The 17,670-nt window shown below is 42.4% G+C and overlaps 1 protein-coding gene across 8 annotated transcripts in view; it reads left to right on the forward strand.

Annotated features, from left to right (window-relative positions):
- The window catches only part of Inpp4a (inositol polyphosphate-4-phosphatase type I A), a 152,660-nt gene that overhangs the window by 86,419 nt on the left and 48,571 nt on the right, over positions 1–17,670 (forward strand). For all 8 annotated transcript variants that reach the window (XM_045146913.1, XM_045146917.1, XM_045146918.1 and 5 more), the window contains exons 4-10: positions 206–250; positions 12,311–12,429; positions 14,478–14,594; positions 14,860–14,939; positions 15,233–15,344; positions 16,183–16,273; positions 16,683–16,830. In XM_045146913.1, coding sequence (XP_045002848.1) covers positions 206–250; positions 12,311–12,429; positions 14,478–14,594; positions 14,860–14,939; positions 15,233–15,344; positions 16,183–16,273; positions 16,683–16,830 — 712 coding nt within the window. The remainder of the gene's footprint in view (positions 1–205; positions 251–12,310; positions 12,430–14,477; positions 14,595–14,859; positions 14,940–15,232; positions 15,345–16,182; positions 16,274–16,682; positions 16,831–17,670) is intronic.

A 17,670-nucleotide genomic window follows, 5' to 3' on the forward strand; every position in this document is an offset into this window, starting at 1 on the left:
AAAGACCTCCCTATTGTAAGCCTGTAGTAGATCTTAGAGTCAGAGATTTCATCGCAATTCCAGACTGTTTTACAACCATATAGAATCATCTACTATTCTTTGAGGTGGAGAAGGAAGGATTAGAGTGTTTTTATTTTTGCATTAAATCTAAAAGCTTGGAAAGGTTCATTAAAGGTGACTCTTCTGTCATTTCTCTTCTATTCAGGAAATATACAAGATCCAGATGAGCCCATTTTAGAATTCAGCCTAGGTAGGTATCTTTCTTTTGATGTTTTTTGTTTGTTTATTTAAAAAACTGTGGTCCTCCCACTAAATTTGCTGCCTCCGTCATTGCTCCCTGGCCATGTGAGTTGAGCTTTTTAGCTCGTGGGTCTGCTCTGTAGAAGGTGGTAATAAAACCTATATACATTCTTCACACAGGATGCTGACAGCTGATGGATTTGTTCTGTGATGCATTCTTCCCAGAGCTCCCTCTCCAGGGCTCTTTTCCCCTTACTCTACCCTTAAGAGAGGTCAACATTGGCTGGTGGTCTGGCACTAATGTCTAGAAGGTAGTGTAACATGCAAGAGGCACCTTTAGGGAGTCAGATCATCAAAATTCCAACTGCCCTAAGCAAGCTGGAGCTTTAGGTCAAAAGCCTTGGTTCCAAGAGTCTCAGAGGCCTAGATGTAAGGTCCAATAGCATGGGCCTTCAATTTCAGGTACCCAGGAGGCTGAGGCAGGAAGATTGCTCAAGTTAGAGGCCAGCCTAGGCTACATAGTTCAAGGGAAGCCTCAGACACATAGGGAAAGCCCCTATCTCAAAAAAAAAAAAAAAAAGTAATTTTGAAAATCAGAAGGGAGAGATTATCGATGTGCATTGGAACTGGGAACAGATAAAGGGCTCTAATGACTTGAAGTTTGTCTGTAGGATAATGGCTTGAACTTTAGGTTTAAATAAGGAAGAATTAGGCAGAGAGCAAGAAGCATGCATAATTCAGCAGTTATCTTCAAGGTGCAGGTCTGGTCTTTGTCTTATGTTCCAAGGTGGTGAGAAGTCCTTAGTGCTTTAGGGGATGAGCTTCTTCCAAGAACTGCCCATCCTAGAATCTAAGGGGACTGTGGGTTTTGGACAATGACTAGAAACCTTTAGATATCCTTTGAGGGTCTGGGATAGGACATTGTAAGAAAGCTAACAGTAAGATGCCCCAATTAATCTTATCTTTGTACCTTCAGCCTTCAAGGGGAATAAAGATAGGTTATGTGTCACCTATTTACAAAAGTAAGCAAGTAACCTAAAATAAAGTAGGGGAGATAGAGGCAAAATGCAGGCTTAGGGGCCAGGCTTTATCCTGCTTTAGTTACCTTGTGGTTCCAAGTGAGGAGTTAATGCTTTTGGTGAAATCAGCTTCTAAGTATCTGTTACAAAACCAGTTGCATGGCCTCTAGCCTGCCATGTGATCACATGCTAAGGTAGTTGAACCTGGGGAGGTTTGACATAAACAAACAGTGAGACCAGAGAAGCATAAGGGCATAATTACCAAATTAATATTCAGCTTGCAAAATGTTTCAATTAAAAGTTCACAGGAAGCTGGGTGTGGTGGTGCATGACTTTAATCCCAGTACTCAGGAGGCAGAGGTAGGAGACCACAGTGAGTTCGAGGCCACCCTGAGACTACATAGTGAATTCCAAGTCAGCCTGAGCTAGAGTGAGACCCTACCTCGAAAAACCAAAAAACAAAACAAACAAACAAAAAGTTCACAGGGTTTCTCCAGCCTTGATCTGTTGCTGGCCTATCTGCTGAGGGCCCAGTGTTGACCATGCTACATGCTGGGCATGTCTAAGGGAGGCAACCTGTAACTGTTGGAACTCCTATACACCTGCCCATCCCTGCCTTTGAAGAACTCTCCTCCATTTTACAAGTTTACAGTTTCTTCTTTTTTTTTTTTTTTTTTTTTTGGTTTTTCGAGTTAAGGTCTCACTCTAGCTCAAGCTGACCTGGAATTCACTGTGTAGTCTCAGGGTGGCCTCGAACTCATTGTGATCCTCCTACCTCTGCTTCTCGAGTGCTGGGATTAGAGGCGTGCGCCAACATACCCGGCCTACAAGTTAAGTTTCTTGATAACGTAGTAACCACTTCCAAATACCTCATTATCTTAATCACCCCAAACATCGAGACATAAAAGTCACCTGAAAATACTAAGTATTGAGATAGTTAAAACTTAGGAGGCAGATGAAAGACTGGTGAAGAGGAGGAGAGAGCAGTATAGCCATACTTCCTTGTCGTGTGTCAGGCCAAAGCAGATTTTCCCCAAAGACACTGGTGATGATTAGGAGACAAAGCAAGAAAGTTTGTATAAAGAGGGTTAGAATTAGGTTTTCTCTTTGTAGGAACTGAAGGATTGTTTATTCAAGAAATTTAGAAGCAAAGACAGTCTACGCCAGGTTTTTAAGCATGGAAAAGAGCAAATGAGGGACCAGACAAAACCAGGGATGGAGTCTTTTTTTTTTTTTTTTTTTTTTTTTAAAGTAACAAGCTTCCTGCACTCTTCAACCTTGTTCTCATCCTCATTCTTCCAGTCGTAGGCCTTCACTCAGGAAGTACTCCCACTGTACAAGTTAAACTAACCACGCCCTCAAAGAAGTGAAGACTCAACCCATCATGAAGCAGGCAGCGCAGCCATGCAGCCACTAGGGTGGAGCCCACCTAACCTGCTCTGTACATGCAGCATTGCAGTTTGCCAGTACCTCATGCTTAAAAACACAGACATTTGCCCCCACAAAAAGGTGTACCCAAATGTTAATTACAACTTGATTCATAATGCCTCCCCCTGTGGAAACAGTTCAATTTCTATCAGCAGGGAGATTAATGAGAGGAATCCCACTCAGAAAAGAAAGGAACGAACAACTGTATGTAATCACGCAGATGAGTCTGGGAAAGCAATAGGCACAGTTAAAGAGAGGAGTAGTACACAGGAGACTAGTCTTGTTGGTTTTCTTTTTTTTTTTTAAAGGTTTATTATTATTATTATTTATTTATTAGGGAGAGAGAGAAAGAGGCAGATAGAGAATGAGTGCACCAGCATGCGAACTCCAGACACGTGCCACCTTGTGCATCTGGCTTATGCGGGTACTGGGGAATTGAACCTGGGTCTTTGGGCTTCACAGGCAAGCACTTTAACTGCTAAGCCATCTCTCCAGCCCTTGTTTGGTTTTCATTTGCATGAAACTCAAAAGATTGATCTGTACCAATAGAAAGAAGTTTAGTGGTAGCTGCGTCTGGAATGCAGATTGACTTGAAAGGAGAAAGGAAATGCTTTGGCCTGATGGAAATGTTCTATATCTTAACTGTCCTACTGGCCATATGGATGTAGACACTTGTTAAAACTCATTGGTGGTGAGCTGGAGAGATTTCTTAGTGGTTAGGGCTTGCCTGCAAGGTCAAAGAACCCAGGTTCGATTCCCCAGGACCTATGAAAGCCAGATGCACAAGGTGGTACATGCATCTGGAGTTCGTTTTCAGTGGCTGGAGGCCCTGGTATGCCCATTCTCTCCCCCCCCCCCAAGTAAATAAAAATAAAATATTTCAAAATGTTACAAAGCTGTTATCACTACAAAAAAAAAATCTCATTGGTGCCAGGCGTGATGGTGCACACCTTTAATTCCAGCACTCAGGAGGCAGAGGTAGGAGGATCATGGTGAGTTTGAAGCCAGCCTGAGACTACCTAGTGAATTCCAGGTCAGCCTGGGCTAGAGCAAGACCCTACCTTGAATAAAACAAAACCAAACACAAACAAAATTTATTGGTAACTTTCCACTTAAATGGGAATGTGTCATGATGCGTTCCTGCCATTTACGACTAAGGAAGTGGCTCAGTGAGTAAAGCACTTGCTGCACAAGAGAGAGGACCTGGGTTTGGATCCTCAGAACCCAGGTGAAGAATTGACCAGCTGCCTCATGGACCTGCCACCATGCCTTCCCAGCCACGGTCAGAAAAAAAAAAAAGATGGACCAACAATTAAAGCAAGGATTCAATTCCCACATCACCCATGTAGTAGCCAGATGTAAGAAGTGGCACAATGATCTGGAGGTTTGCAGTGGCAAGAGGCCACCATACTAGAGCATACGTGTGCATGCACGCACGCACATGTGCACACACACATACATGCACATATGCAAATAATTTTTTTTCTAGGTAGATTCTCCCTCTAGCTCAGGCTGACCTGGCACTCTCTCTGTAGTCCTAGGTGGGCATTAAACTCACAGCAGTCTTCCTACCTCTGCCTCTTAAGTGCTGGGATTAAAGGGGTACACCATCATGCCTGTCTAAATAAATTTAAAAAGATCATGAAGCATGCAAAAAAAAAAAAAGCCAAGAAAGAAAAGTTTATATGTAGGAGAATTTAAAACTGAACACAGTAAGCCAATAGCAACTATCCCTGAGGAGGTGTAGATGTTTTATTAACTCTGGACAAAGATTTTCAGTCAACTTTGTTAAATATCTTCAAGGGCTAAAGGAAACCACATCTAAGTGCTTTTCAGTGCTGTCTTCTAGACATGAAAGTGGCCACAGTATTCAAGACCTCACAGCAGCTTATGCTACCTACACAACATCTGCATAATAGGAGGGGGAAAAATGACACCAAAACAGAAGAAAGTCTAATTGGAAAGAAGAGCTTCAGGAGAGGGAGGATTCTGGAGGGGAAGGGCTAGTGGTGGAAGGGGGATTATGACCATAGTGTATTATCCAAGTGATTGTATGATGTCAATAAAAAGTTTAAAAAAGGAATTGGCATACTTAGAAGATATCAACTGAAATTATCCAGTCTGAAGAAAATAAGGAAAAAATGAATGACTTCAGAGACTCACGGAACACATCAAGCACCCCAGTGCACATTTAATGAGTTCCAGAAAGATAGTAAAGAGGAAAGAAAGAATGTTTGAGACCTGCACAGATGGATTACTGGTTAAGGCACTTGCCTGTAAAGTCAAAGGACCCAGGTTCATTCCCCAGGACCCATGTAAGGCCAATGCACAGGGTGGTGCATGCACCTAGAGTTCTTTTGTAGCTGCTGGAAGCCTTGGCATGCCCATTCTGTCTGCTTCTTTCTCTCAAATAAGACAATTTTAAAAATGAATTATTCAGCAAAAATATTTTTTAGAAATAAGAGATGAAGATGTATTCAAACAAAAATTTGCACACAAATGTTCATAACAATATTTGTAATAACCAAACTTCAAAAGTGATCAAAGCAGTCATCAGTTCATGAATGAATGAACAGTATGAGGTATGGTCATTCTATAGACTGTCGCCATTCATTAGTAGAATGGAATGAAATACTGATGTTTCCTGTAGTACTGGAACCTTGAAAATATGCCAAATGGAAGATAGACACAAATGACCACAAAACATAGAATTCAATTTTTATAAAATGTTCAGTATAGACAAATCTATAGAAAAAGAGATTAGTGGTTTCTCAGAACAAGGAAGAAGCTTGATAAATGATTGTTAATGGGTATGGATTTTTGTTTGTTTGAAATGAAACAGACTATGATAATGGTTGTGTAACCCTCTAAGTACCCTTTGGTATGGTGACTTTTATAGTATGTACATTGTATCCTCATAGAAAACAGCTTAGGCTATGAAGTGCTTGCTTTGCAAGCAGAAGGATCTAAATTCAACATCCAGAATACATGCCAAGCATGATGGCAGACACCTGTAATCTCAGACTTGAGAGGGGGAGATTGGTGGATCCTTGGGGCTCACTTGCCAGCCCAGTCTAGTTTAATTGACAAGCTTCAGGCCAGTGAGAGACCTCGGAAAAGGTGAACAGCATTCCTGAAGAGTGGTACCTGGATTTGTCCTTTGGCCTTCACGTGCCATATGTACCCACAAAAGGCCAAAGGCACTCTGCTGAAAACTGTTTTGAATTCATAAAGGCAAGTGAAGGAATAATCTCACAATCCAAAGTATTATGAAGCAGAGTTTTTTTTTTTTTTTTTTTAATTTGAGAGTGACAGAAAAAGAGGCAGAGAGAAAGATTGAATGAGCACCTCACTGCAGATGAACTCCAGATAGGTGCACACCCTTGTGCATCTGGCTAACATGGGTCCTGGGGAGTTGAGCCTCGAACCAGGGTCCTTAGGCTTCACAGGCAAGCACTTAACCGCTAAGCCATCTCACCAGCCCTGAAGCACAGATTTTTTAAAATATTATTTATTTATTTAATTTATTTGAGAAAGAGGGAGGGAGGGAGAGAATGAGCATGGCGGGGCATCTAGCCACTGCAGACAAACTCTAGACGCATGTACTACTTTGTGCATTTGGCTTATGTGGGTCCTGGGGAATTGAACCTGGGTCCTTTGGCTTCCTAGGCAAGCACTTTAACCACCTCTCCAGCCCTGAAACAGATTTTTGAGAGATGTGGCACAACCTGGCATTACAGTGTGTGATGACTAAGACACAGGTGAAGGGCACACTGAAGATCCGCTGTGCTCACCTACTGCCAGGCATCTCCTTGTGAGACTTCTACATTTCAAGGTAAAGAGAAAAATCTTACATGCCTTTAGATGAAAAATATATAAGGAAAAAATTCAAATCTTGCCACTAAAGACGCCTGAGGAGGAAGAAAAAGCAACATCTAAGAAGAGACTTGGTGTTTGTTCCCAGAGAGCTGATAGCACAGGCCACCCTCTCTGTGGGTTCCTAGTCCCTTCCGGAAGCAAAGCAAGGTCGGAAGCTGAGCAGGACTTCAGGCAGCCTCCTTGTGTTGAAAGGCAGTTTGTATGGTTCAAAAGGGAAGGATGCAGGGAGCTACTTTCATTGTGGCTCAGAATTCAGAAGGTTGCACTTGTCAAGAACAGAGACCAGGGATGATAGATCCACTTAGTATCTGAAGTAACTGAAGATAGCTAGATGCTAGTGTGTCTTAGAACCAGGCAGAAGTAATTGCACGTATTTCCTGGAAAAGACACCTGACCTGGGCCTTGCGTAATTTTTTTTTTAAATTTTTAAAAATTTATTTATTTTGAGAAAGAGGCAGAGAGCACTGTCAGCTGTTGTGAACGCCCCCTTGTGGCACATGGGCAACATTGCATGCTTGCATCACTGCATCTGGGTACATGGGACGTGGAGATTTGAACGTGAGTTCTTAGGCTTCGCACGCAAGCACCTTAACTGTTAAGCCATCTCTCCAGCCCAGTTTCTTTTTTAAAAAATATTTTATTTTTTATTTTTTCTAGAAAGAGAGAAAATTGGCACTACAGGGCCTTACCCACTGAAGTCAAACTCTAGATGCTTGTACCACCAAGTGGGCATGTGCAACCTTGCACTTGCCTCACCTTTGTGCATCTGGCTTACATGGGATCTGGAGAATCAAACATGTCCTTAGGTTTTGCTGGCAAGCACCTTAACTGCTAAGCCATCTCTCCAGCCCTTCTATTTTGTTTTAATTGACATTTTCATGTATGTATGTATGTATGTCATAATCCTTTTGCATTACTTTCTTTTGCCCTCCTATCCCCTTTCCACAGAATCTTTTCTTTCAAATTAGTCCCTCTTCTGTTTTGATGCCCTTTTCTTTCTTTTTTCCCTTTAGCTCTCCTTCATAATTTATGATGATAAGTTTATGAGTCCATTATTGTGCAGGTCTTTTGCATTAATGACAGCTGCTGTGAGATGAATGCAGTGGCTACATTGCATGTCAAAGACATCATTAGCATTCCAAAGCATTCCTGCCCCTTGAGTAACTTCCACAGACATTTTTTAATTAAAGTGCCTTATTCAGTAAAAATGCATGAATTCTCAAAAATTTAGAGACATAGACTCATCAGGATTCTGGGTTAATAGGCAAATGTTAAAAAATAACTACAATGACTTTGTTTTAGTGAGTTTGGGCTGTGATAACAGAATATCACAGATGGGTGGCTTTAGCAACAGAGATTCCTTTTTTTCTTTTCAATGTAGGGTCTCACTCTAGCTCAGGCTGACCTAAAAATCAATCTGTAGTCTCAGGGTGGCCTTGAACTCATGGTGATCCTCCTACCTCTGCCTCCCAAGGGCTGGGATTGAAGGCGTGCACCACCACGCCCAGCAAGAGATTTATTTCTTAAGGTTCTGGAGGCTGAGAAGTCCAAGGTCACGGTGTCAGCAGGTCCAGTGGCTGGTGAGGGTCAGTTTCCTGGTTGTACAAAGGGCTGCCTCGCCTCGTCGTGACCTCCTGTAGCAGAGAGCCAAGCAGAAAGAGCAGGCTCTCATCTTCTTGTAAAGGCCCAATCTCATCATAACCTGATCTCCCAAAGGCCTGCCTCCTAATACCATCCCTTTCCGGATTAAAACTGGCATATCAGAGCAGGGACATAAATGTTCAATCCACAGCATGTTTAGAATAATAAAGACAGTGCTGAACACCTACCTCACCAAGGAACTAGAGTTCAAAAAGAACCAAAAGGACAACCAACAACTAAAAAATAAAGTAACAAGTTAAAAATCTATGGATCCCTTGAAAAAAAAATGTGATACAGTTGAGAAAATTGGTGATTTTAAAAGAAGGGCAAAAAGAAAACTTCCAAAATGAAGCCAGAAGGATAAAACAGTGGAAAAAAGAAAGCAAGAATTTCTAATATGTTTATTTTGTGTTCAAGAAGAAAATAATGGTCAGAAATAGTATTTATAGCTGAAGATTTCTCCTAAATGATAAATAGAAAATATGAAAATAAATAGAAATAGGAATAATAGAAAACAATAAAGAGAATAAATAGAAAGTTTTCCTAGATATATCATAATAAAACTTTTAAGAGGTAAACTCAGCAGGGACATCGTAAAAGCTGCCAAAATACACAAACAGCCATGCACACAGTGCTCAAGGAAGCAATAATTTGACTGCTAACTTTATAACAGAAGAAAATAGAAATCCAGAGACAATTATAAAGGTTGTAAAGGAAATAACTACCTAGATAAAATACCCTTCAATCATTCAGGTACAGTAAAGCTATTTTCAAACCCTAAAAGCTGAAAGGATCTGGCAGCGAGTCTTGTGGTATAAACAGCACTGAGTACTCCTTAGTAGCAGGAGATGATTCCAGAGGGAAGTTCTGGAAGTTTAGAAAGGATTGAATCCCAAAAGTATGAGAAAGGGTTTGAAGTAAACAGCTGGTGTAGCTTAGTAAATAGTTACTATATAGAGTAGCAAATGAACATACACATATGTGCACTGGTGAAAAACAGCTGGTGTGACAACATCAATGGCAGGTCCAGTGTAATTAGGAAAAAAAAAATACTTTGGTGCTAGAGAGAAGGCTTAGTGGTTAAGGTGTTTGCTTGTAACTCAGGTTCTATTCCTCAGTACTCACATAGGCCATATGCACAAGGTGGTGTATACATCTGGATGTTGTTTGCAGTGGCTAGAGGCCCTGGTGTGCCCATTTTCTCCTTTTCCTCCCTCAAAAATAACACTGAGCTGTGTGCAGTGGTTAGGTCATTATTACCTCAGAAACCAGGGTAACCATTAACTCTGACCTTGAAGCATAAACCCAAACCAAAGTCTCCTCAAAGCTTAAAACCTTGGTCTTCCTACCCTACCAAATTGTCTCCTCCTTCCATTTTGTTGTAGTTTCCTAATTTTCTTGTTTTTTTTTTTTCTATTTATTTCCTTTATCCCCACTAGTGTCTTCTATTCTTTCCTTCCCTTTCTTCCTTTTTCTGCATTTGTCTCATCTGTGGTGTATGTCAGAATGTCGTTTGTAGAGGTGACAATATATAATGTGATTAAAGCATAGCATGCCATTTCAACCATGTTAAATATATAGTTCAGGGGCATTAGATGTCTTTATATTATTGTATAGCTGCTACCAACCATCTCCAGACTTTGCTCCTCCTGAAAAACTGAGAGAGTTAATACTTTTAACTCTTATTTACTTCCAGCAGAGAGAGAGAGATAGAGAGAGGGTGTGGGTACACCAGGGCCTCTTGCCACTGCAGACAAACTCCACATGCATATGCTACTTTGTGCATCTGGCTTTATGTGGATGCTGGGAAATTGAATCCTGGGTGGTGGGCTTTGCAAGCAGCCGCCTTTAACTGCTGATCCATCTCCCTAACCCGTATTTTATTCTTTTAAACATTCTATTTATTTGAGGAAGTGAGATAGAGAAAGAGGCAAGTAGAAAGAGAATAGGTGCTTCAGGGCCTCTAGCCACTGCAAATGAACTCCAGGTACGTGTACCACTTTGTGCATCTGGCTTATGTGAGCACTGGGAAATCAAACCTGGGTCCTTAGGCTTCACAGGCAAGTTCCTTAATTGCTAAATCATCTCTTCGGCCCTATATTTTATTTTTTAAAACTTTTTATTGACAGCTTCCGTAAGTATAGACAATGAACAATAATAATTCCCTCCTACTCCCATATGCCTCTTCCCAAATCCACTTTCTATTGAATCATTTCTTCTTTCCAATTAGTGTCTCTTCTATTTTGGTGTCATTTTTCTCCTATTGTGAAGGTCTTATATAGATAGTGTCAGGCACTGTCAGGTCATGAATATCAGTGCCACTTTGTGTCTAGAAGGCAGCATTGTAAGCACTCCTCCCCTCCTTTGGCTCTTATATTCTTTCCTCCTCCTCTGGCTGTTTCCTCCCTCTCTTCCTCTATGGACCCTAAGCCTCGGAAGGTGTGATAGAAATGTCTTAGTGCTGAACACTCCACTGTCACTTCTTCTGAGTACTGTGGTGAGTTTTGAGGCACCCCAGCAGTAACCACCTTCTGAAAAGAGAAGCTTCTCTAATCAAAAGTGAGAATAGCATTGATATACAGGTATAAATGTAAGTATTTAGAGGACAGTTTGGTGAGCATCATATATCCATTTAGCCAGATAACAGTAATAGTTTTTCCCCTAGGACATATGACCTCCCCAACCATAGGATTTTGACTAGATTTTCAGTACCATATAGGAATTCACTCCCATGGAGCAGGCCTCCAGTCCAATCAGAGAGCAGTTGGCACATTTGGCCTAGCTGGCCAGCCATAAGGCTGGTGGGCTCTACTGTAGGTTAATAACACTGGTGACTTCTCGCCAAAGGCTGCAGGCTGCATGGCTCCTTCCAGCATCCTGATAGCTCGTCAACAAGGAGGAGGCTTCTAGCTCAGCTCCTGCTTGATTTTTCAGTGACCTGCATCCCAAGCATGTGGAGTCTTGAGCAGTAGCCCAGCTCATATTTTAATGTTCCCTCTTCCTAATTTTAAAGGGAGCAGCTAAACATTTTTATTTCTACTTAAAGAAGCAATGGTCATAGTGACTCATGTCTTCAATTCTGTTGCCTGGTAAAGTGAAGCAGGAGGATTGCCGTGAGTTCAAGACCAGCCTGGACTAGAGAATAAGATTCAAAACACAAGGCAATTATTTTTTTTAACTAACAAACTTTCATTTACCATGTATTATTAATTCCTATGTGAACTTTTTCACATTTTATTATGTCTTTAATAAGGAAATGTTGAGTACTTCAAGGTGTCAGTCCATACCTTCCACTATTTTTGTGACAGGATCTGTTTTGCTGCTGAGAATACGAGACTAGCTGGCCCACACCTGTGAGATTCTTCCCACTCCATCCCCCATTGCCTACATTGGGAGCATAGACATAATATGTTACTGGCACCCAGCCTTATGTGGGATCCAAACTCCAGTCATGAGGCTTGTGCAGCAAGTGCTTTTAACCATGGAGCCATCTCCCTAGCCCTCATATTTGCTATCAGGGAGCATGTTAGGTTCATAGTAGTGTGATCCTTCTTCCTATGGGCCATTTCTCTGTTAGAATTGTCTCAGGCATAACGTATTTCAGAGTTCTTGTATGACAGATTTTTCTCACTAAAGTGGTTCAAGATATGTTTTGCTCTAAAAAGTAATATTTAATAATCATGCATTTGATGATTCTCAGAAAGAAAATGAATGAATATTGACTTTTCAAAAAAAAGAGTTTTATGTACTTTGCAATAGAAGTTTTATTTAATTGTAGCATACATCCATACATCTGGTGCTCATGGGAATCCAGAAGCTTAGTTAACCACAACATCGTGGGGTCCAAGCCTGTGGAGCCTAGATCTTGTCAACAGAGATTGTTGGCTCTGTGCTCTGTTGCACAGACATAGACAGTGGCCTAATTCACAGCCTTCCAGTCTATGTATAGACTTACTAGCCTTCAAGGAGGGAGAGGAGAAAAGGAATGATAATGACAACCAACAGTTGTCTTTATCCCTTTGGAGTGTCATCTTAGACCCACTTGGGAACAGAGAACTAGAGTGTGGTGCAGACAGATTCATTCCCCCATCTTCTTTCCGTAGCTTGCAGTGAGCTGCACACGCCTTCGCTAGATCGCAAACCAAATAGTTTTGTGGCAGTGAGTGTCACCACCCCTCCACAGGCATTCTGGACGAAGCACGCACAGACGGAGATCATTGAGGTGGGTGTCCTCTGAGAGAGCCTGGATCGTGCTCAGGTGTATTCGTATTTGTGACTCTGGCTCCTGGGGGTGGGGGGTGCCTGGGGCAGGAATACTGGTGCGTTTCTGCACATCTGCAGCTGCAGTTGCATGTACGTGAGCTGCTGCTGTTCTCCTGTGGTTTGCAGGGCATTTACACCTGCCATGTCCCTTAAAGCTATTGGTAAACTATTGGTGGGATATTTTTGTGCAGTGATCCTATAAAGTTAATTGATTTTAAAGAGAGAAGACCTAATTTAGTGTCACTTTCAACCTTTAGAGAATTGTGCCCGTTAATCAAAGGTTAGAAGAGTATTGCCTGTATTGACCAAGTCCTTCCTGGGACAGATCTACATTTTTGTTGGCTTTTATTTTTACATCCTTTTGAGTTTTGTGTTGTATGCTTACTCCTTACTTATATTAATTGTTATAAATTCACCTTGGGAAGTTTACAAAATCCTTTTAGACAATTGAGCACAGTGTGTAAGCTGTGACACTAAGTGTAGTAGTTTCTTTGAGTCTCTCTCTCAGAAATTTAGTTCCAAGTTCAGGTTTACCACTGTGTGTTCTAAGCATTGTTGAGCACTACCAACATGTCAAGCACAGTGTTGGATGATGATACAAAATCCAAAGGCACATCTACTGCCCTTAGGAGTTTTCCAGACTGGCATAAATTCATGTGACTATGTCCGTGCACAGCAAGCATGGGAAATGTTAGAGTAGCAAGGTGAGGTGATCATGGAACACAGGGAACACTCCAGCAGACTTCCTAGAAAGGGCTTCAGGAAATTTTTCCTCATCAGGCCTAGACTGGACTCAGAAATCTGCATTTCTCGCAGGCAATGCCCCTATGTGGGGGCTACAAATTGTTATGTAAAGGCAAGATGGTGGCAGGACATCTTGGGAGCTTGAAAAGTAACTGTGTCTTGCTCAGTGTGTGCTAAATTAGGTCCAAGTAAGGAGAGCAAGGAAAGGAAGTTTTGTGAGCCAGGACAAGGGGCTTGTAATCATAGTATATCGGTTAGGTAGAACAGGCCCTTTGCCGTGGTGTCACATGATCACTTTTGACTCAGATGTGTCTTGGGGAGTGATACAAGTCCTGACTTTGCCAGAGGGAGGACTGGAAATAAAGGCTGCATGAGAAGAGGTTCTGGAAGTAGAACTTAGAGGAAGTTCATGGTTGCTGAATCACCTGTTCAACAGAGAAGGAGGCAGCAAAGCTAACATTCAAGTTTAGCCTGTTAGACAGAGCCAGTGACTGCTCTCAGGAGGGAGAGGATAGGCTGGGAGAGGCTCCATCAGGCTCCCCATCAAGGAGGGCCTGTCCAGAAGGCACCAAGAAACTAGATCTGGAGCTACTGAGAGAACCCAGCCAATGACCTAGGCCTCACTGCAGGTATAAACATGGCTTAGTAACAGCTGAGCCCAATTACAGTTTGGTTGAGATAGCCATTGCCAAGAAAGAGAATAACAAGGACAAGAATATGACGGGACTTTGGGAGACAAGGCTAAGCTATCAGGAAATAGTTACCTGTGGTCTAGAAACTAGCAGCTGAGCTCAAAAAAGGATTGCTTTTCAAAGGTCAGTCTTAATGCTTTCCAGCAGGATTCTAGAAGTAGTAACTTAAACCATTCATTTCCTTTTCTATCTGCCTATATGTACACCTAAGTAGTAGGCCCAAATACCTAACAACCTCAAGTTGTAACACTAAGATGCACATAGACAATGAGCTTACTTGAGTTTTAGAAAATTCTTCATGAGAGCGAAACCTTTAGAAATGAGCCCTTGGCAAGCACAGCTGGTGGGAGAGACCAGTTGGTTGTGTCTGAACTGGGGAATACCAGACTACATTTTCCTATTTTAGAAAGCAGGTGTTTGTGTTTTTTCTTTTCCAATTTCTGTGCATCCACTTAGGCTTCCATTAGCATTTATGTTGAGCTAAGCCAATAAAAACGTTAGTTTCTAAAAATGTAGTGTATTTTTAAAACAATTTCTTTATATAAATGTGATCTTTTTTTTTCTGTTCTAGGGAACCAACAATCCAATATTTCTAAGCAGTATTGCCTTCTTTCAAGACTCTCTTATCAATCAGATGACACAAATCAAACTGTCGGTGTACGATGTCAAAGATAGATCTCAGGGAACAGTTAAGTAATGTGTGGTTTATGAGATATTCTTCTTGCTTTAACAGTTACATAATCACAAGTGAGATGTGAGGACAAATTGATTTCACCACTTGCTCACGAATCAACTCTTATCTATATTTGTCTTTGGGAACACTGTTACTAGGCTCCTGAGATGAGAATTAGATGTGTTTTGGGAACCAGCTAACTTCCCTAGGCTGTGGTAATTGGATCAAAGGTTTTAAAAAAAAGTATGCTTATTCTGTCTCTCTCCCTCCTTTTCCTCAGATGTATCTGTTGGGCTCTGGAACGTTCATTGTCAAAGATCTGCTCCAGGACAGGCATCACAGATTACACCTGACACTAAGGTTGGCATTTCATTTCCTCCCTTTTCAAGGATCTAGTGCTGTGTAGTCCATATATAGATGAGGAGAGGCTCCATCTCATATTTTGAAAGAACATAGTCCCTCCTAGAGACTGAACTGAAAGGAGGGATGGTATCTACTAAGGAAATGCAAGATGAACTCAGCCTACCAAAGGGCCTGTCAACATGGGCCTGTAGCTCCCAGGATCCAGTGGACTAGGGTGGCTGAGCTTTGCCTTTAAGCAGAAAAGAAGGACAGTCACACTACTGCTTATCAGAATGCATTGCTTGTTGCAGGTCTGCCGAGAGTGACCGTGTAGGTAATATCACCGTGATTGGCTGGCAGATGGAGGAGAAGTCAGATCAGCAGCCCACTGTGACCCGGTCTGTGGACACTGTCAATGGGAGGGTGAGTAGGTGCCTAACTTGTGTCCTTCAAAAAGTACAACAGAACTGTCATCATAGCCCTAACCTTTGTCAGGAAAGGGTGGACACTGAATCTCTGGGGTTCCTGGTCCTCCCCAGGCATGACTCCAATTAGGAAGTAAGGGCTTCTGGCCTGGCTTGCCAGGAGTCTGCCTCTGCTCCCTGCACCATGCAGGTCGTCTCTAGGGGGCTGGGACTGGAGAGTAAGAACTTGGTTGGAATCTATGTGTGCGTGGCCGGGGGCAGGTGTTTGTGAAGAGTGATGGAGACCTAGGACTTCCGTTGTATTTTAGTAAGTGTCTCTCCCAGGCATGTTGTCACCTCTGTCATCTCAGGACCCTCCCTTCTCCATCTCTTGTCTTCCCCCATCCCTTACAGTCTGTCACTCAGACTCTGTGTTCTCAAATAACAATTGGAATTTAAGAACCCAACACTGTCAAGGAGGCATGTACAATACAAAAATATTTCATTTTACTTAAAATAAGCTCAGAAGACTAGCTGTGGGAGTATTCTAGCTGTTATCTGGTTTTTTGTTTTGTTTTGTTTTGTTTGTTTTTTTTAACATTCTGTATGCCAGAAACTGAAAGGCAAGGTGAAACAGCTTGGAAGACATGCACATGAAGAGAACTAGGCACATGTGGAAGACGTTCAGTACACTGGGAGGAGAACTGATGTGTGTGGCTGGGGCACTGTATTCACTGTAGAGTTAGCAACACATATTGTAGCCACAAGCCTTATATGGTGCACAGGGCCCCACTTCCACAGGGTGCTCAAGGGTTGTCTCAGTCTGAGTTTTCTTGTGCTTTTCTGTACGTTATCAGATGGTTCTGCCTGTTGATGAGAGCTTGACGGAGGCATTGGGAATCCGATCCAAATATGCTTCATTGCGAAAAGACACTTTACTGAAATCTGGTAAACAGCTTCCTCCATTGTTACTCTCGTCACTCTTGTGAGTGTCCACTTGGGCCTGTGGTCACCCTTTCCTCCCACCCCCTGTGATGACTTCAGCCATGCACTGCTAGCCACCTGTCTGCTGCTCCTCAGTGTGCCATTCTCTGTGCAGCACATAGTTAGCAATACCCTGACCAAGGTGGCTCCTGCCCTTTGCTCATTCTGAATTCAAGGTGGGTCTTAGTTCCATTTTCTGACTTGGGGGAGGTGTGTCAGCCACAGTCAAAGGTTTGGTTTAAATGTTTTAATTCCCTTGAGAGGAAGAGGGCTTGAGGGCACCAACATCACTGAGGACCTGGATAGGGGACCCAGGGGGACAGGTCAGTGGCTAGCTCACCCATAGCTCATCCCCTTAACTCTCCCACCTCAGTGTTCGGTGGCGCCATCTGCCGCATGTATCGGTTTCCAACCACTGATGGCAACCACCTGCGGATCCTGGAGCAGATGGCAGAGAGTGTGCTTTCGCTGCACGTGCCCCGGCAGTTTGTGAAGCTCCTGCTGGAAGAAGACGCGGCTAGGTGAGGTCACATGGAGGAGATGGACACCCACCAAGCCATGTCACATGCCCTTTCCCTAGAGATAAGCAAACTGCAGACTCATCCTCCACCATTTGCTGTCTCTCTGGCCTCAGCTTGCCAAAGGCTCAGTTTAGACATCTGTCTCAGATTCCCAGGCAAGGATTTCACAGGACAGTGTGCTTGAAGCCTCAGAGGCATGTCCAACATTGGCATTCCTCCCTTTCCTGACCATTTTTTTTTTCCTCCTTTCACTTATCCCTCAGAAAGTTAGGTATCTCATGCTATGGTTAGAGCTGTGCAGAGGTTTGGCTAAATGGTGCTCCAAGCAGAAGGAATATGACCCTTCCAGATACTGAGGTCCCACAGAGCAAGAGTCTCCATCCCAGCTCTTTGCTTAGCCCAAGGCAGATTTTATCAGTCCTAAAGCAAAGGGAAAGGCAGAGGGGTGGTTCAGGCCTGTAAACTCTGTGTCTTCTTTGACTTAGACTGTCTTTTCCACTCTTTATTCTGAATCAGTGTTGATTATTTATACTGTATAACACAAGCATCAAAGAGAACTAGGCTTTGTCCACAAAAACTAACCTTGCACCCGTGGTCACTCAGGCAACTCTAATGTGGAAGAAAGGCATGAAATAATATGAGGATTAATGGGAAAGAAGAATGGTGTCTACAGGATGTGGAGGGATAAAAGAGAAGGATTGGGGATATAAGATCAAAATACATTATAGGCATATATGAAAATTTAAAACATGGAAAAACATAAAAGTAAAAAGGAAAGACACCAAGAGTTCCCACTGTTCTAATATACCTCTTGCAGTCAGCTTCAGTTGCTGGGATGAA

The sequence above is a fragment of the Jaculus jaculus genome, chromosome 4 (assembly GCF_020740685.1).
Source record: "Jaculus jaculus isolate mJacJac1 chromosome 4, mJacJac1.mat.Y.cur, whole genome shotgun sequence".
NCBI classification, from domain to species: domain Eukaryota; kingdom Metazoa; phylum Chordata; class Mammalia; order Rodentia; family Dipodidae; genus Jaculus; species Jaculus jaculus.